This window comes from Salvelinus fontinalis, chromosome 17, assembly GCF_029448725.1.
Source record: "Salvelinus fontinalis isolate EN_2023a chromosome 17, ASM2944872v1, whole genome shotgun sequence".
In the NCBI taxonomy this organism is placed as follows: domain Eukaryota; kingdom Metazoa; phylum Chordata; class Actinopteri; order Salmoniformes; family Salmonidae; genus Salvelinus; species Salvelinus fontinalis.
Window position 1 is genome coordinate 38,564,454 of NC_074681.1, and position 16,323 is coordinate 38,580,776.

General features: G+C 41.8%; 1 protein-coding gene across 3 annotated transcripts in view; it reads right to left on the reverse strand.

Annotated features, from left to right (window-relative positions):
• The window catches only part of LOC129814313 (microtubule-associated serine/threonine-protein kinase 3-like), a 48,768-nt gene that overhangs the window by 12,393 nt on the left and 20,052 nt on the right, over positions 1-16,323 (reverse strand). For 2 of the 3 annotated variants that reach the window (XM_055867368.1, XM_055867367.1), the window contains 16 exons: positions 15,963-16,038; positions 15,510-15,719; positions 6,658-6,759; positions 6,231-6,363; positions 5,799-5,869; positions 5,447-5,532; positions 3,969-4,177; positions 3,392-3,530; positions 3,044-3,176; positions 2,698-2,863; positions 2,170-2,271; positions 1,696-1,818; positions 1,376-1,491; positions 872-1,053; positions 431-576; positions 17-208 (listed from right to left, as the gene is read on the reverse strand). In XM_055867368.1, the coding sequence (XP_055723343.1) occupies positions 17-208; positions 431-576; positions 872-1,053; positions 1,376-1,491; positions 1,696-1,818; positions 2,170-2,271; positions 2,698-2,863; positions 3,044-3,176; positions 3,392-3,530; positions 3,969-4,177; positions 5,447-5,532; positions 5,799-5,869; positions 6,231-6,363; positions 6,658-6,759; positions 15,510-15,719; positions 15,963-16,038 (2,186 nt within the window). The remainder of the gene's footprint in view (positions 1-16; positions 209-430; positions 577-871; positions 1,054-1,375; positions 1,492-1,695; positions 1,819-2,169; positions 2,272-2,697; positions 2,864-3,043; positions 3,177-3,391; positions 3,531-3,968; positions 4,178-5,446; positions 5,533-5,798; positions 5,870-6,230; positions 6,364-6,657; positions 6,760-15,509; positions 15,720-15,962; positions 16,039-16,323) is intronic. The other variant, XM_055867370.1, reaches the window with a different exon arrangement.

Consider the following 16,323-nt stretch of genomic DNA (forward strand, 5'->3'; position numbering starts at 1 on the left):
CAGTAGGTTTACCAACCTGGGGTGATGATGAGGGACAGGCCAGAGACGGAGGCAGACTTGGGGACCATGCAGCCCGCGGGTGACCTGGGCTTCTCGGGGGTGTCCAGCTGGTGCCCAAAGCGGCGGGACCCCCCGCGCCTGTAGGAGGGCCGCGTACCCGTGCTGTTACTACGGAGACGGATACGCCGCAAGTTGGACACGACGCCATCTGAGAGAGGAGGGAGAGAGAAAGAGGGGGGGGGGGGGTTAAGTGAATGTGCTGGCTGGAGTGTGCAATCTTGTCTTTTAGAAATGTAAGCCCAGTAAAAATATCCTGTGTATACACACACACACAAAATACCTGTGTGTATGTTTACTTTATGACAGTGTGTCTATGTCTCTAAGTATGCGTGTGTAGCCCTAAACACATTTGTGTGTAGTCTCAACTCACCCTCTTCCTCAGCTGAGATGGTGAAGCGTGGCATGGTGTCCAGGCTCTGGGTGCTGTTCATCACCAGCGGACTGACACTCCTCTCTGACTGGGACGAACCGGAGGAGGCCCTGGGACGCAGGCTAGAGGACATGAGGGGAGGAGGACTGAATGGAAGGATACAATCAGAGGGCAGTTGCGATCTGGTTGTGCTAAAATTGATGGAAGCATGAAACCTCCTGCCCACTAATTCATATTTAACTTTAAAATGTGTGCATGTTTTCAATAGTTATTTGGAGTTGAATGTGATGTCTCCCTTATAACCATAGAAAGAGGGAAATATAATGCTGTTTAGTGAATTTTGCCGCTGTTCCGGCTAAAGCTAGACTACGCTCACAACTTCACACAAAACATAGTGTAGTCTGAGTGCTGTGTTATTGACCAAGGGCCTTCATTGCTCACCTTCCTCGGTGTCCCTCAGTCCTCCGATCCCCGCTGGCCCCCTTTTTGTGGCCCTCTTCTGGGGAGAGGAAACTCCTCCCCTCCCACCTCCCTACCTTCTCCTCACTGTGGCTGCGCTCTGACGACGACAGGCTACGATTGGATGGCGTGGAGGTGGACAGGTGCTCCGTGCTGCTGTACACCTGGGGGGCACAAAGAGGTCAGAGGTCACAAAAAACAAGCATGACCTCATCCTAAAAAAACAATAAAAAAAATAATGCTTATTAACAAAACCACAGGTTATTTCAGGAGAGCTGTTTGAAGGGGAAGTCATTACAGTGAGACTTTTGCATGAAGGGAAGAGTTATTTTCCACTTTACAAAAAAAAAATGCTATTTCATCCCGACAAATCAAAACATTATGATTTTACATGGGACAGTGTTGCAAAAAGTATTCTTAAGTAAAATATATGTTCGGCATACTCTAAATCTAAACGATATGAACAAACATTGGGTCATTTCCCACCTTGCTAAAGCGATGTGCCACAGAGGAGAACTGCTTGAGCTCCAGGGACGTGTCTTCATCACAGGTCTCATCATCATCATCATCTGAGCCCAGGTGACTGTACCGCTCAGATCGGGCTGGAGAGCAACACATTTACAAGTCAGTAGCCCACACACACTCATCCAGCGCAGAGCAGGTTATGTTCACCGCCCTTATGACTAAGATTAGGCTTGGTGGGGTAAGGATCATAGAGCCATATTTACAGGCAACTTCTACCTTCACTGTCTTACACAACAACATTTAAATACTCCCAAATGAGAGTGGTAAAGGTCGCCACCTACTGTCAAAGTAGCTGGTGTCGTCCTCAGTCTCCAATTGGGGGATAAACTCTGCTTTCTGTCGTAACAGTCCGTTCCAGTCCAGACCCACAAAGAACATGTGCATCTTGACCTCTGGTGTCCCCCCTGGGTGTAACATAGGGATAAATGATTTAAATCAAACCAAGTAATCAATATGGCCAATAAAGTCAAACCCACATCACTTTAGGTGGTGCTTTTTTGATGAATCTCATCAAACCATCTCAGTAATAAGAACAACAATCATGACATTGAAATATACGTTTCAGTGAAAAACACAATGATTTGTGCGTGAGCCTCTAGAAGTGTCTCATTCATCCTTATTCACGATTCGTTCACGATTACCCATAAACAACATGGTAGCATCCACAGTGACGTAGAAATGCTCCCGAAACATATTCCTAAATCCTATTTACAATAAACGTGACAAATGAAGAAGGCAATAAAGAGGCCACCCACCAGTCCCGAGGCGGTCCAGAGGGCTTTGCCTCAGCAGCCTGGTGATCAGGTCCTGGGCATCAGCAGGCAGGGCATCCTCCCCCTCAGGCCAGATGATGTCATCTGTGAAACACACACATTTCCTGAATACCATATCATCTGAATTACACACAATACAACATGAAACATTTGACAATGATTCAAAACAGACTGGTAGGTGGGAACTGTGATATTGATGACGAGAACATCATCTTGACATTGGTGACTAGATGTTTGAAAGACATCTGGCACTTTGGACATTTGCCTATCCCAGAGTAAGAAAAACTAGAGGCTATGTTTGGGTCGCAGTCTTTTTGCACCGCGCAACAGAGGCAATCCATGGCACTCCTCTGACTTGTAGAGCCTATTCATTGAATTCATTTGACCAGTCGGAGCCATGTTACCCTAGCCTGGATAAACCAGAGTGAACGATTAAAAACAACAGTAAGCATAGCATTCAGTCTAATTTAACCAGGCTAACGTTTCCCCCATTCAGGAGATGACTCTCACCATTGACCACCTGTCCGAAGAGCTGTTCGGGTGTGTCTCCGAAGAAAGGCACGCAGCCCACCAGGAACTCATAGAGGATGATGCCCATAGCCCACCAGTCCACCGGCTTCCCATAGCCCTGCCTCAGGATCACCTCTGGAGCGATGTACTCCGGAGTACCACACACCTGGGACAGACAACCAGAAGGGAGGATTTAAGAATGGACATTGGACAAGAGAGAGAGTGTAGATCAGGTAGCTAAACTGAACAAGACGGTATGAGACTGACAAGACCGTTGCAGAGAACATTAGAAACCAATGAACACAAACATTTAGAGAAAGAGGACAGAGAGAAATGGAGAGCTCACCTGCTTGTCTATAAACTCCCTTGTGTCCTTTTCAATGTGTTCCTCATACAGGTTGGTGGTCATGTTCATCAGGCCGATCTTGGACAGCCCAAAGTCAGTCAGCTTGATGTGGCCCATGGACGTGATCAGCAAACTGCACAGGAAGAAAACACATTAGAAAACAATAGTTTACAAATGAACAAACAGACGTTGATGCTGGATAGTGAACAATGCAGAATGAAGCCTTGGTGTAAAAAATAATTTTTAAATCCAGAATGTATGTTATACACATGAACACAAAGTAGAATACACCATGCCATTAATGTATAATATGAGCAGGACACCTGGCTAGTCAGGTTCCAGACTCACTTGTCAGGTTTCAGGTCTCTGTGTACGATGCCGTAGTTGTGGAGGTACTCCAGTGCCAAGACCGTCTCAGCAAAGTACATCCTGGTCATGTCCACTGGCAGCGGGCCAATGTTTTTCAACAGGTTGGCACAGTCCCCACCTGAGGAGGATGGCACGCCAACAGACTGTATGAAAGGCTGGCAGCAACGAACATGAGAACCTGATTTGTGTGCTGCTGAGACTTGAATTTGAACTGCAAGGCAGCAGAGTTACAGCTGCTATAACAGAAGTTTGTCTTGACAATCATTTCAACTAATCTCTGCCTTGGGCTTCTTCGACACTCAAAATAGTGAATTTGGAGTCATTACGTTTAGAATATGTGGGTTGAGGGAGGGTAAGGTGGTGTTCTGATGTACGGTCATGCTCCCGAACCATGCAGTAGTACCGTCTATAAATCAATAAGTAGCATCTGAGTGTGTAAAAATCAATGTGTGTGTCACCGTGTGCATCTTGTATGTCATTCCAGTGGATCCTACCCTTCCATATACATTATGCCTGTGTGAGTCTGCAGGGGTGTATATCTTCATTAAGAACCTACCTTCTACATACTCCATGACCATACAGAGGTGTCTGCGAGTCTCGAAAGAGCAGAACATGGAGACAACGAAGGGGTTCTCGGCGAAGGTCAGGATGTCCCGCTCCACAAATACCTGCTGGATCTGGTTCCTCAGCATCAGGTTCTGACGGTTGATCTTCTTCATGGCAAAACGCTGCCGGGTCTCCCTGTGCCTCACCAGAAACACAGCACTGCGACCGTGGAAAAGGAGAGAGAAGGGGAGATCGAGAGAGAGAGAAAGAAAATGGAGAGAAAAAAAGTCAGTTACTTCGGTGCTTCTTATAACCGTCTTAAATTACTTCTGCTGCACTGATGTGAGAGAGTACGACCAGTAAGCATCAATCATATTGCTTTTGCCATATTGTGTAGTGGAGATGAAAGAGGAAGCGGTCTTCCGTAAAACTATTAAGACAAAGGCCCTTTTCAGAAACAGCCCCTAGTCACTTTTGGAGATCTGAGAGGATTGGACAAGTGTAAGCAATGCAGGGTGTACACAACATCACTTTCTAAATCCTAACGTCGCTGAGCCTCTCACATTAAAACGACTGTCTTTCCGGTCTTTTTTTGTTTTGTCGTCTCGCCATCATAGCGGTGCGCACACTAAACGATGTGGCACAGACTGGGTGTCAGACGCCACAAGATTCTTCACTTGATCGTGAGGATATGATGCTGCGCGGTCTCACGAAAAACAATCGAATCACATCATCGTTGAACGCAGCTAGAACGAGCGGTGGCTCGATGCGGCCTCAAAACGTTTTCAGTCAGACATTCACGCTTGCCATAGAGTAAACATTTCTAGCTAATATTTTTTTATTGAATAACATTTGCTTGTGAACATCAGAGCTATAACGGTTTGACACTTTGGCTAAAAGGCAAGTACAGACACATACTAGTTATAGTCGTCGCTCCTGCTCAAGTGTCTACGCATTCTGGGTGACGCAAAACAATATCATCATCTCACTGGCTTCTTCTCTGGCGAGCTCTCATTGGCTATTGCTGATCACCGTTCTCAAAACTTATCGTAGCACATCTCACCCTACAAGAGCGGACTTTGTGCCGATAAATCAAACACGTTTGAAACGTCCGGGACGTCTGGGACTGCTCACAATAAACGAACGCCTGTGACGGCCGCGTGCCTCGAGTAAGCAACAACATGGTTATTTTGTCTCCGATCTCAAAAACGTGTCTGGGATAGCTAAATCAGGGCCAAAATCGTATAGTGTACACCCGGCTTAATATGGCGCAGTTGGTCCACTGTCAACATATTTGAACAGGCATTTGGCCAGTTGGTCATAAACATTGGCGTGGTATTTGTTGAAGAAATGTCATTCTGGCATTTTAGCCAACTGTATGGCAGCACACGCAATCAAGATATCCTCTTTCGGTTTCACTTCTGCGTTCTGCATACTCAGATTTCCTCAAAAAAGACAGCCCGCTTCAAACGAAGAGCTCGTACTCACCCATAGGCCCCGTTACTGATGAGCTTGAGGGTGTCAAAGTCGCTCTCAACTGGTTTCCTGCGAGAAGGAGCGCAGGCTGCTCGGTTCTGAGACACAAAATTGGGGAACAAAGCAATTTCTCCTGAACACATTTGCCAGGTCCAAACGATTAAACATGCCGTGTAATTGCCACAGTATGTGTTATCATTTTTTTGAGAGAACTTTAACTGTCTTCTATGCATCTCATCTCAAGCCAAGCGAATTCTATAATGTGCACGTTCATGCTATAGGCCTACACAGTACACGCGACACTATGCTAATACATAGCTTAGCTGAACTTATCCTGCAGTGAAAGTGTTTCTGGTTGCCTTACCTCCCCAGTGTCGTCACCGTCTCTGCAGGCCACTCCGTGACCAGGGCAGGTCTGCTCCAGATGGACCATGTCTACAGTACAATAGTGGGAGAGAGACAATGGTCAGGCACCAAACGAAAGGAAACAGACTGAAACCTGTAGAGACTACCTGGACAATACGAAAAACTCCTTTACTGTAGCAAATGTTTTAAAACGTTTTATCTTGCATGCCCAAATGAACATGACCCTTGCCATCCTCACAAATGTCACCCTTCCGCAACTCAGTGCGATCACAAGTTGATCTATTGCACATTATATTCAGAGACAACATGGGAGAATCAAAAAGGTAGCCGCACCTTTTCAACAGGTAGCCGCTTGGCCAGGTTCAAAAATAACCCTAAAGTGCTTCATATTAAAAGAGATGGTGGAAGAGAAAGCCCCACGGTACTGTACCTTCCAGAGGGTCTCTGGTTAGGCCCAGCTGGCTGATGATGTAGCGGGGGATGTCCGTCTTGATGACCTGGCCCACCTTGGCATGGTCCTCTGCTGCCTCCAGACGGTGCAAGAACTCCTCTGGGTTAAACTCCTATTGGTGGTGTTAAGACCATAGGAATATTGGTTATTACGATTCACATTACAAAGGTCGATGTATTAGTGTTATAACCCTGGAACAAGCTAGTGAGTACACTTAGTGGTGGAGTACTTAAGTCTAGCTCTCAATGTACTTAACCTACGAAAAATCTATTAACATCAGAGGATGGACAAAATGCATCGTGGATGTTACGTATCATATTAGTTGTGTTGGTTAGCAATTGCTTGAGGAGCACCACTTCCTGAAATGGAGAAGAAAAAACTGTTTGCATGATTGTTGGAATCTTACCAGACACTCCAGTAACCTGGCTGGCCTGGAGATAATGATGAGAATCTTCTTCACTAGCTTGATGATGACGGTCACTTCCTCACTGTCTGACCGCTCATACGCCTGATGAACATGACAAGAACAATACAGAACCTTATATGCCATAGGCAGCAGGTATATCAATTCAAACTATATTTGTCACATGCGCCAAATACAACACGTGTAGACCTTACCATGAACTGCTTACTTACAAGCCCTTAACCAACACTGCAGTTCAAGAAAGAGTTAAGAAAATATTTACCAAATAAAAAGTTTTAAAAATTATAAAAAAGTAGCCTAGGGGTTAGAGCGTTGAGCCAAAGGTCACTAGTTCGAATCCCTGAGAAGACAAGGTGAAAATCTGTCCCCTTGAGCAAGATACTTAACCCTAAATGCTCCAGGGTCACTGTTGATAATGTCTGACCCCGGCAGCATCCCCACTCTGAGGGTGTTGGGATATGCAACAAAAATATAGAATAATTGACACGTGCGTATAATACAAACTTGTACATAAGCACCCACCAAAACATATTAATAATTAGAGTTGTCATGACACCACTGCGATGCATTGGTACGGAACTCCATAGAAGCATTACAAAATAATCTGCTATAAATGTCAGCGGCTTAGTCTGTAGTCTGTATAGTAACGATAATCAAATAGAACATTCACAATATAACTAATTCTTCCATAATCAAATGACCCTTTAAGCGAGAAGAGTCTGGTTAAGCTGCAATTGCTACATTCATTTCTTGACCTATAAATTAACGATATATATCCATTGTTTCTTGAAGACTAATTTATGAATGCCTCATGAGCTTAGTTCAACTGTTGCACCCCATCAGAACACAAAATCTAAGTTTGTAATTTTCTTTAAAAAAAAAGTAATTGTAAACAAACACTGTATAGCATCAAAACATATTGAAAACAATAATTGTGAGGTCATGGCAACCATATCTCCGTCTATGAATTTTAAAGTGGTTACATTTCTCCAGCCCCATCCCTGATCTTCGTTATTGTTTGAACTGCAGATTGCCCCTTTAAAGATTAGGGTCAAAGAGAGGTTTTTGAACGGCTCCTTATTAGTAATCGGTTGGTAGTTGGCTTAGTATTCACCGTTTCAAGTTATTACAAATGTGGCAAAAATAGCTCCGAATCATGTGCAAGGCATGAGACCGGCAATCCTCTTTCTGAAAAATCTAAGTTATAAAGTTGTAGTCGATGCTTTGACAAATGGTGATTGTGATTGGGGATACTGAGGAGCCTGCAACACCGTCTAACGAGAAAGTACAACAAAGTGTACGAACAATGACAGGGTTGCATAATACTTTAATTCCGTCTAGGATGTGACACTTTTTTTGAAGAGAGGGTACCTCCTTGATCTTGGGACAAAAACAAACCATCATAAGGAGGACTGAATGAACTCTGATGCATCCTATATTTGAAAAATGTATTACATACAAGGGAGAAAACTGCCAAAAAAACTAACATAGCAGATAAAAATAATAAAAGCAAGCCATTGTATGGACAGCAATGATTAAGCATTGGTCCTATGGAAAGTTAGATGTAATTGCGTAAGTAGGGCTCATTGCCTAAGACCGAAGAGATCCATTTGGCAGGCGCCAACTAACGGTCTAGAATCAAAGCACGGCAAGAACCTACAGTATCAAATAATCTATTCTTCTCAATACACAGGAGGCTTTAAAAAGCGTAAATCAATAACCAGGATTCGAGCCAACTTTTTAATGCTCTTAAAGTACATACAGTTGGAAAGTATTCAGAATCCTTGAATTTGTTACGTTAGTCTTATTTGAAAATTGATTAAAAACAACATTTATCAATCTACACGCCCATAATGACAAAGTGAACAGGTTTTCAGAAATGTTGTAAAAATAAAAAACAGAAATAACTTATTTACATACGCATTGGAGTCCACCTGTCATAAAATCTATTAATTGGACATGATTTTGAAAGGCACACACATCTGTCTATATAAGGTCCCACGGTTAACAGTGCATGTCGGAGTAAAATCCAAGCCATGAGGTCGAAGGAATTGTCCGTAGAGCTCCGAGACAGGATTGTGTCTAGGTACAGATCTGGGGAAGGATAAAATAAAAAAATTCTGCAGCATCGAAGGTCCCCTAAGAATACATTCTTAAATGGAATACGTTTGAACCATCAAGACTCTCCCTAGAGCTCGCTGGCCGGGCAAACTGAGCAAACGGGGGAGAAGGGCCTTGGTCAGGGAGGTGACCAAGAATCCGATGGTCACTCTGACAGAGCTCCAGAGTTCCTCTGTGAAGATGGGAGAACCTTCCAAAAGGACAACAATCTCTGCAGCACTCCACTCTTTGGCCTGAATGGTGGTGGTGGTAGCATCATGCTGTGGAGATGTTTCTCAGCGGCAGGGACAGGAAGACTAGTCAGGATCGAGGGAAAGATGAACAGAGCATAGTAGAGAGATCCTTGATGAAAACCTGCTCCAGAGCACTCAGGACCTCAGACGGTTCACCTTCCATCAGGACAACGACCCTAACCACACAGCCAAGACAACGCAGGAGTGGCTTTGGGATACGTCTCTGAATGTTCTTGAGTGGCCCAGCTAGAGCCTGGACTTAAACCTGATCGAACATCTCGAGACCTGAAAATAGCTGTGCAGTGACGCTCCCCATCCAACCTAACAGAGCTTGAGGGGATCTGCAGAGCAAAATGGGAGAAACTCCCAAAATATAAAGGTGTGCCAAGCTTGTAGCATCATACCAAAGAAGACTCGAGGCTGTAATCGCTGCCAAAGGTGCTTCAACAAAGTACTGAGTAAAGGGTCTGAATACATTTGCAGAAATGTCTAAAACTTTTTTTGCTTTGTCATTATGGGGTAGTGTGTGTAGATTGAGGGGGGGGAAAACGATTTAATCAATTTTAGAGTAAGGCTGTAACGTATCAAAATGTGGAAAAAGGGGTCTGAACACTTTCCGAATGCACTGTATCGGATAAAACAACAAATGTCAGTAAACGTTCCTGATGTCGACAAAACAAAATAGGAAAGGTGGGATATTTGTGTCTGTAAAATGAATTATGTAAGAATTGGCAGTAAAAACGTTTACGCGCAAATATGAATATAATAACCATCAACCAACCATTGAAGTAAACTTGGAGTCATGCAATTACATGTCGTAATGGCAGGACCAAACAACACGGGAAAACATGCAGTTTCTTAGGATACAGACTACGTAAATGACGATGAACTTCACAGGGTAGTGGAAGAACATGGTGATGAGCTTGATGCTCATTTCCAATAAATATTGAGGGTCTTATTCTGGTGACATGATTGATGCTCTGCTGCATTTTGACAAATTAAAATAGGTCTCGCTCTTTTGTCCATATTATTTATAATAATCTCATCATACAACATGAGGGGATGGCTGCCATTTTATTGGCTCGTAACCAACCGTGCTATTTTGTTAGTAACTTTAAAAAAAATTTAAAAAAAAATGATTAAAGAGTACATAAAGAACATGTTCCATACATACACAACTTATCTTTGCTAAGGAGCGTAGTTACATTCACATGTTAAGGGTACATTTTGGCTGTATAGAGCAAATACTTCAAGATTCTGAATAAGTATACCACTTGGATTAAGCCACACAAAAACTGAAACAAACAAAAAAGCCCATAAATTACAGAAGACACGTACGATATGTCAGGAACTCTGACCAGACACCTTCATACCTATGCTGTCTATGTTGCAAGATTGATGTAATTCTCTGTCAGCAAGTTCCCCGCATAGACCTAACCACATATCTTTTGAGGGTGCATGTTCATTTTCCCAGCATTTTGTTACACATTTCCTTGCTGCTGCTAAAAGATAATCTATCAATTTAAGTGGAGAGGATTGGAGTATCTCCACAGGAACAATACCTAGGAGGAGATGACATGGGTCCGGTTAAATACTAATACCTGTGATGTCCTGAATATCATTGAGAATTTCAAACCAAAAATACTATTTATCAGACATGGCCAAAATATATGTGATAAAGTACCTATTTGTCCACACGGCATCCAACACGTAGCTGATAAACTTTATAAAATTGAAAAAGTAATATCAGGACTCATTAAAAAAAACTATGTAATACTTTGAATTGAAACTCCCTGTGTTTTCCATATATTTCCCCAACTCTCCTCTGATATCTGCACCTGTAATTCAACCTGCCTTGAGTTCCTAAGATTATCTGGCATGTTAAGGATATTGTGATACAAATTTGAAAACGGTTCCAATGTTTTCCCCTTGATAAAGTGATTCAATCATCTCGTCAATAGGTGTAATTGGCTCAGTCATTTTTTGTAACAATCCTTTAACAATTAATTGCCTTACTTGAAGGTAACTATAAAACTTTGTTTGGGATATATGAATTCCTCCTGGATTTCTTGAAATTATATATTTAAAAAAAATATATTGAGCCTTTGAATAGTTAAGAGACTCTACAAAGCCCTCATTTCCCATTCCCTAAATCCTTGGGACATATTAGCAGGGAGAAAGGCTGGGTTGTGAAATATAGGCGCGTGTCTAGAAATGTCATTACTCAGTTTATATTGGCGTTGAAACTCCCTCCATGTCTTCAATGTAAGAGTAATAATTGGGTTTTGTTTAATCCGGTCCATAGAAATAAGGTCTGCTATAAAGAGAAGACAACGTAAAGGCATATCACAATATTGACTCAATTTCAAGCCATGTCAAATCCTTTGGTTGTTGAATCCATGATGCTATGTGATTAAGTTGAGCTGCCCAGTAATATGATTTCAGGTTAAGGAGGCCACGCCCACCTAATTCTTTGAACAGCTTTAGTTTTTATAACTAATACGAGCCTTTTTATTTTTGCTCCCCCAAAAACGTACCTTTTGCTGCATTTAGGCGAGTAAAGGTTTTAGCAGGGATTTTAAAAGGAAGCATTGAACACCGATAATGAATCTCTTACCAAGACTGCTCTTTCACGGAAGCAACCCGACCTGCTAGAAATATAGGGAGGGCATCAAACAAACAGTCTAGATCTTCAGTGATTTTACAAATCACAGGGTGGGGGTGGGGGGGGGGGTAGTTTAAAGCACATACAGTTGAAGTCAGAAGTTTACATACACTTATGTTGGAGTCATTAAAAATCGTTTTTCAACCACTCCACAAATTTCTTGTTAACAAACTATAGTTTTGGCAAGTCGGTTAGGACATCTACTTTGCGCATGACAAGTCATTTTTCCAACAATTGTTAACAGATTATTTCACTGTATCACAAATCCAGTGGGTCAGACATTTACATACAGTAAGTTGACTGTGCCTTTAAACAGCTTGGAAAATTCCAGAAAATATCATGGTTTTAGAAGCTTCTGATTGACTCAAATGATGTCAATTAGCCTATTGGAGGTGTACCTGTGGATGTATTTCAAGGCCTACCTTCAAACCCAGTGCCTCTTTGCTTGACAACAGGTGAAAAATCAAAAGAAATCAGCCAAGAACTCAGAAAAAAATAAAATAATTGTAGACCTCCACAAGTCTGGTTTGACATGGTCCCTCAAAAAAGAACAGCGGCTGCTGTTCTATCCTGCTGGTACAGTGTATAACCCGCCAGCTGTATGTTATTCATGTTGTCGTTCAGCCACGACTCGGTGAAACATAAGATATTACAGTGTTTAATGTCCCGTTGGTAGGATATACGTGCCTTCAGTTCGTCCCATTTATTTTCCAGCGATTGAATGTTCGCTAACAGTACTGATGGTAAAGGCAGATTAGTCACTCGTCGCATGATCCTCACAAGGCACCCCCATCTCTTTCCACAAAATCTCTGTTTCTTTCTCCAGCGAATAATGGGGATGAGAGCCTGTTCGGGTGTGGAGTATATCCTTCCCGTCCGACTCATTAAAAGAAAAATTATTCTTCCAAGTCGAGGTGAGTAATCACTGTTCTGATGTCCAGAAGCTCTTTTCAGTCATAAGAGATGGTAGTAGAAACATATGTAGAAAATACATTAAAGGTACTTCCTGCATGGAATTCTGGGGAAAGGCCATGTGCTGATCAAGCTCTGACAATTTTGGCCTAAATTAAACTTCACGAGTTAAAAGTACATATTTGACCTAAATCAGACTAGCAATGAGTCCTTACTCATTGTAAGTATTCAAGTGAAAGACGGCACCAAAGAGAAGATAATCCGCTATGCTCACCGCGTTCAAGTCGCTCACCGAGCCCAACTCCACGAGGTGGTGGAGGCCATCACAGCCCAAACAGTGATGGCAGAATTGAAGTTCGACGATTAACAGCACCTCACTCTGCAAAATGCAAAACTTTATCGATGGCATAAAGGCTACTTTAGAGATAAATGATAAACGGATGCCCCGCTACTGGGTCTTATGAAGTATCCTGTACATAAGAGGCTGAGACAAACGATTCCAAATATATAAATATTAATAGGTGAATAGTGCTACACATCAGGATATTAAATGTACGTTTGTAAAACTATTGCTGTGACGCACCCTCAAGTGTCAAAGACAACTAAGCATTTAAGTGGACTAATACAAGCATGCGTTACTTGGGTGTAAATATTACGTCAGACTATGGGAAACTACAGTTGAAGTCAGAAGTTTACATACACCTTCGCCAAATACCTTTAAACTGTTTTTCACAATTCCGGACATTTAATCCTAGTACAAATTCCCTGTCCTAGGTCAGTTAGGATCACCACTTTATTTTAAGAAAGTGAAATGTCGGAATAATATTAGAGAATGATTAATTTCAGCTTTTATTTCTTTCATCACATTCCCAGTGGGTCAGAAGTTTACATACACTCAATTAGTATTTGGTAGCATTGCCTTTAAATTGTTTAACTTGGTTCAAATGTTTAGGGTAGCCTTCCACAAGCTTCCCACAATAAGTTGGGTGAATTTTGCCCATTCCTTCTGACCGAGCGGGTGTAACTGAGTCAGGTTTGTAGGCCTCCTTGCTCACACACGCTTTTTCAGCGTGTGTGATGTTTGTGAAGGTTTCACCATCATCATGGTCGTCTCAAATAACTAATCTATGTCAAAAAAAATATATTAAAACAGCATGCATAATCAGAAGGATAGCTAAATATTTACCGGGAAAAATTATTCTGCAAATAACAAGCATTAATTGAGAGTCAGGTGTTCTGTGGTCTGGGGAAATGCATCATCAAGTGAAGTTAGGAGGCTGCAGAATGCACAGAACAAAGCAGCAAGGATTGTTTTAAGGTGGAGATATGGTTCTTCTGTTGCAGTCATGCGCAGTGTTCTTGGTTGGTCATCAAATCGACAAGATGATTGAAAAAAAATGCTTATTTTATTTCATAATATACATAATTTAAAAAAACGGCCAAGTTCTATTCACACCAGTATTCAGTTGGTAAGAGACAGACATTCCGTAAATACTAGGAATAGATTGTCCACCATCTATGCGTTGTACAGACAGAAAAGAGAAATAGGCAAAAGAACATTTCGATTTAGAGCAATAAAGAAATGGAATAAATTAACTGAGCAAACTAGAAACCTTTCAATATATACATTTAAACATTATTTTAAAACGATTTAAATATAATACATAGAAATGTTGTGGGACTATAGTAGATAAAGAATCAATATTTTTTAGATTGAGTATTTATTGGGTCATTATGTTAGTATATTATGCACGTTTGTAATATTGTGTTATATGTGAAAATGTGTTCATATTATAAATTGTATTTTAATGTTTAAGGACTCTTGGAAGATTAGTCCAAATGGGGACTAAAAGAGATCCAAATAAAATAAAATCATTGTAAAGGCCTCGTTATTTTGCTGCTTTGACAAAAGTCATTTCTGAAGATTATTTATATTCATGTGAATAGTGATGCATTTACATCTGTCCCTCATTTTAAGGCTACCCTGTTATGGAAACAATTTACCCCTTTAAAATAATGGACCCCATGCCACCAAGTTAAATGATTCACAGCGGACATCGTTTGAGTTCTCTGAACGGCACGGTAGAAAAGGAAGTAAGTCTTCTTTCTTTTTGGTCTATTTATAATTGTTTTAGCTTTGACTGAAGTGGTCGAGCTCAACACAGCAAACACGTTCGCTCAATACATTTTTGGAAAACTTTGATTTGACTTTCATTAGGTGTGGAACATAGGTATAATTCCCAATTCCATGAACACCATGTGGTTCCATGGTTTTCACCACATGAGTAATGGCCGATCTTCACCTAAAACATCAACCCTGTCATCATCAAGCCTGTCATCATCAAGCCTGTCATCATCAAGCCTGTCATCATCAAGCCTGTCAGAGGCCCATCAGTAACGTTATCAGTTTTATATTATATGCAAGTTTATTTGTACAAGGAATACTTGATCCATGACAAAACGTTGGATTTATCTCAAAGAGTTAGGCGGTTTCCATAATAGGGTTAACAGACAGCGTGGTACAAGTTCAGATAAAAAGATCTACCTTCATAGGCTTTTAATGCCTGAGATGGGAAAATGTGTTTTCTCCCCATAGGCTAAACATATCCTCCATGCAACTGAATGTTGAAAGAACAGGCATTTAAGTTCATTTCTTAAAACGTGCATGTCCAAAAAGGCACCTGTTTCATGGAACGGCCCACATACTGCATCAGAGTTACCGGAGTCATTCAGAAGAGAGCCAATAGAAATAAGAGAGCAGCTCCTCAGACCACGGCAATTTGACAGTGTTAAAAAGCTCCATCCCTGAATACACTCATGTAAATCTATTTCTATGAGAGAGCCTACCTGACGCAGACATATTGCATTAGGCTTTTGCTGAGTCGTTCTGGAGAGAACCTCACCTCATGCAGTAGTTTCTCCAGTTTCTCCTGCAACTCCATGAAGTAGCGCGAGGTGACCTGGCCCATCTGGGACTTGTCCAGGCAGTCTCTGGCCAGCTCCACTAGCTGGTGCTGGATGAAGCCCAACACGCCGTCAGCCAGGGGCAGGGTGCTGTCTGGAGAGCAGTCGGCGAGGATGTCCAGCAGACGCCCCTCCATCTGAGCTGTGGCCTGGAGATCATATCAACTGTTACCATAAACTTTATCGCCACAAACAACAACGCATGTCACAATGCACATCATAGACAATTAAAAAGATGGAGATGATTGAAAGAGAAGATCGTAGACTTGGCAAATAAAAAAGCAGTTAAAAGCAACATATAAAAGTGGACACGATGAAAGTATTTTGTGACGAGGATGAATCTATTGATGTGCTAGGAAAAAAAGGGGGGTTAGTCAGAAAATAATACCTACCTTGGGAAAGCGCTCTTTGTAAACGTGATTCATCATTACAATCTCATTATCAAAGCTGCCGCATGTCCGACCAGGGCTGGAGGAAGAACACATTTCATAAAAATCACTCAATTTCTTCATTATAGCACGATCATAAGCTATTTTAAAAAGACTAGTAGTTCAACGGAAAGCAGAGAAAACATAACAAACGTATCAAATGCCACTGGCTTGGACTCAATTACATGGGTGTCCAGAAGTGTGGGGCTCACAGCACCAACCTCACATCAACATACTGTTTGTTTAAAAAAAATGGCACGTTTCTATGTTTGGTAGTAAAAAAGATAACGATATAAGTGTTTCCAATGACGTCAACCAATTAGTA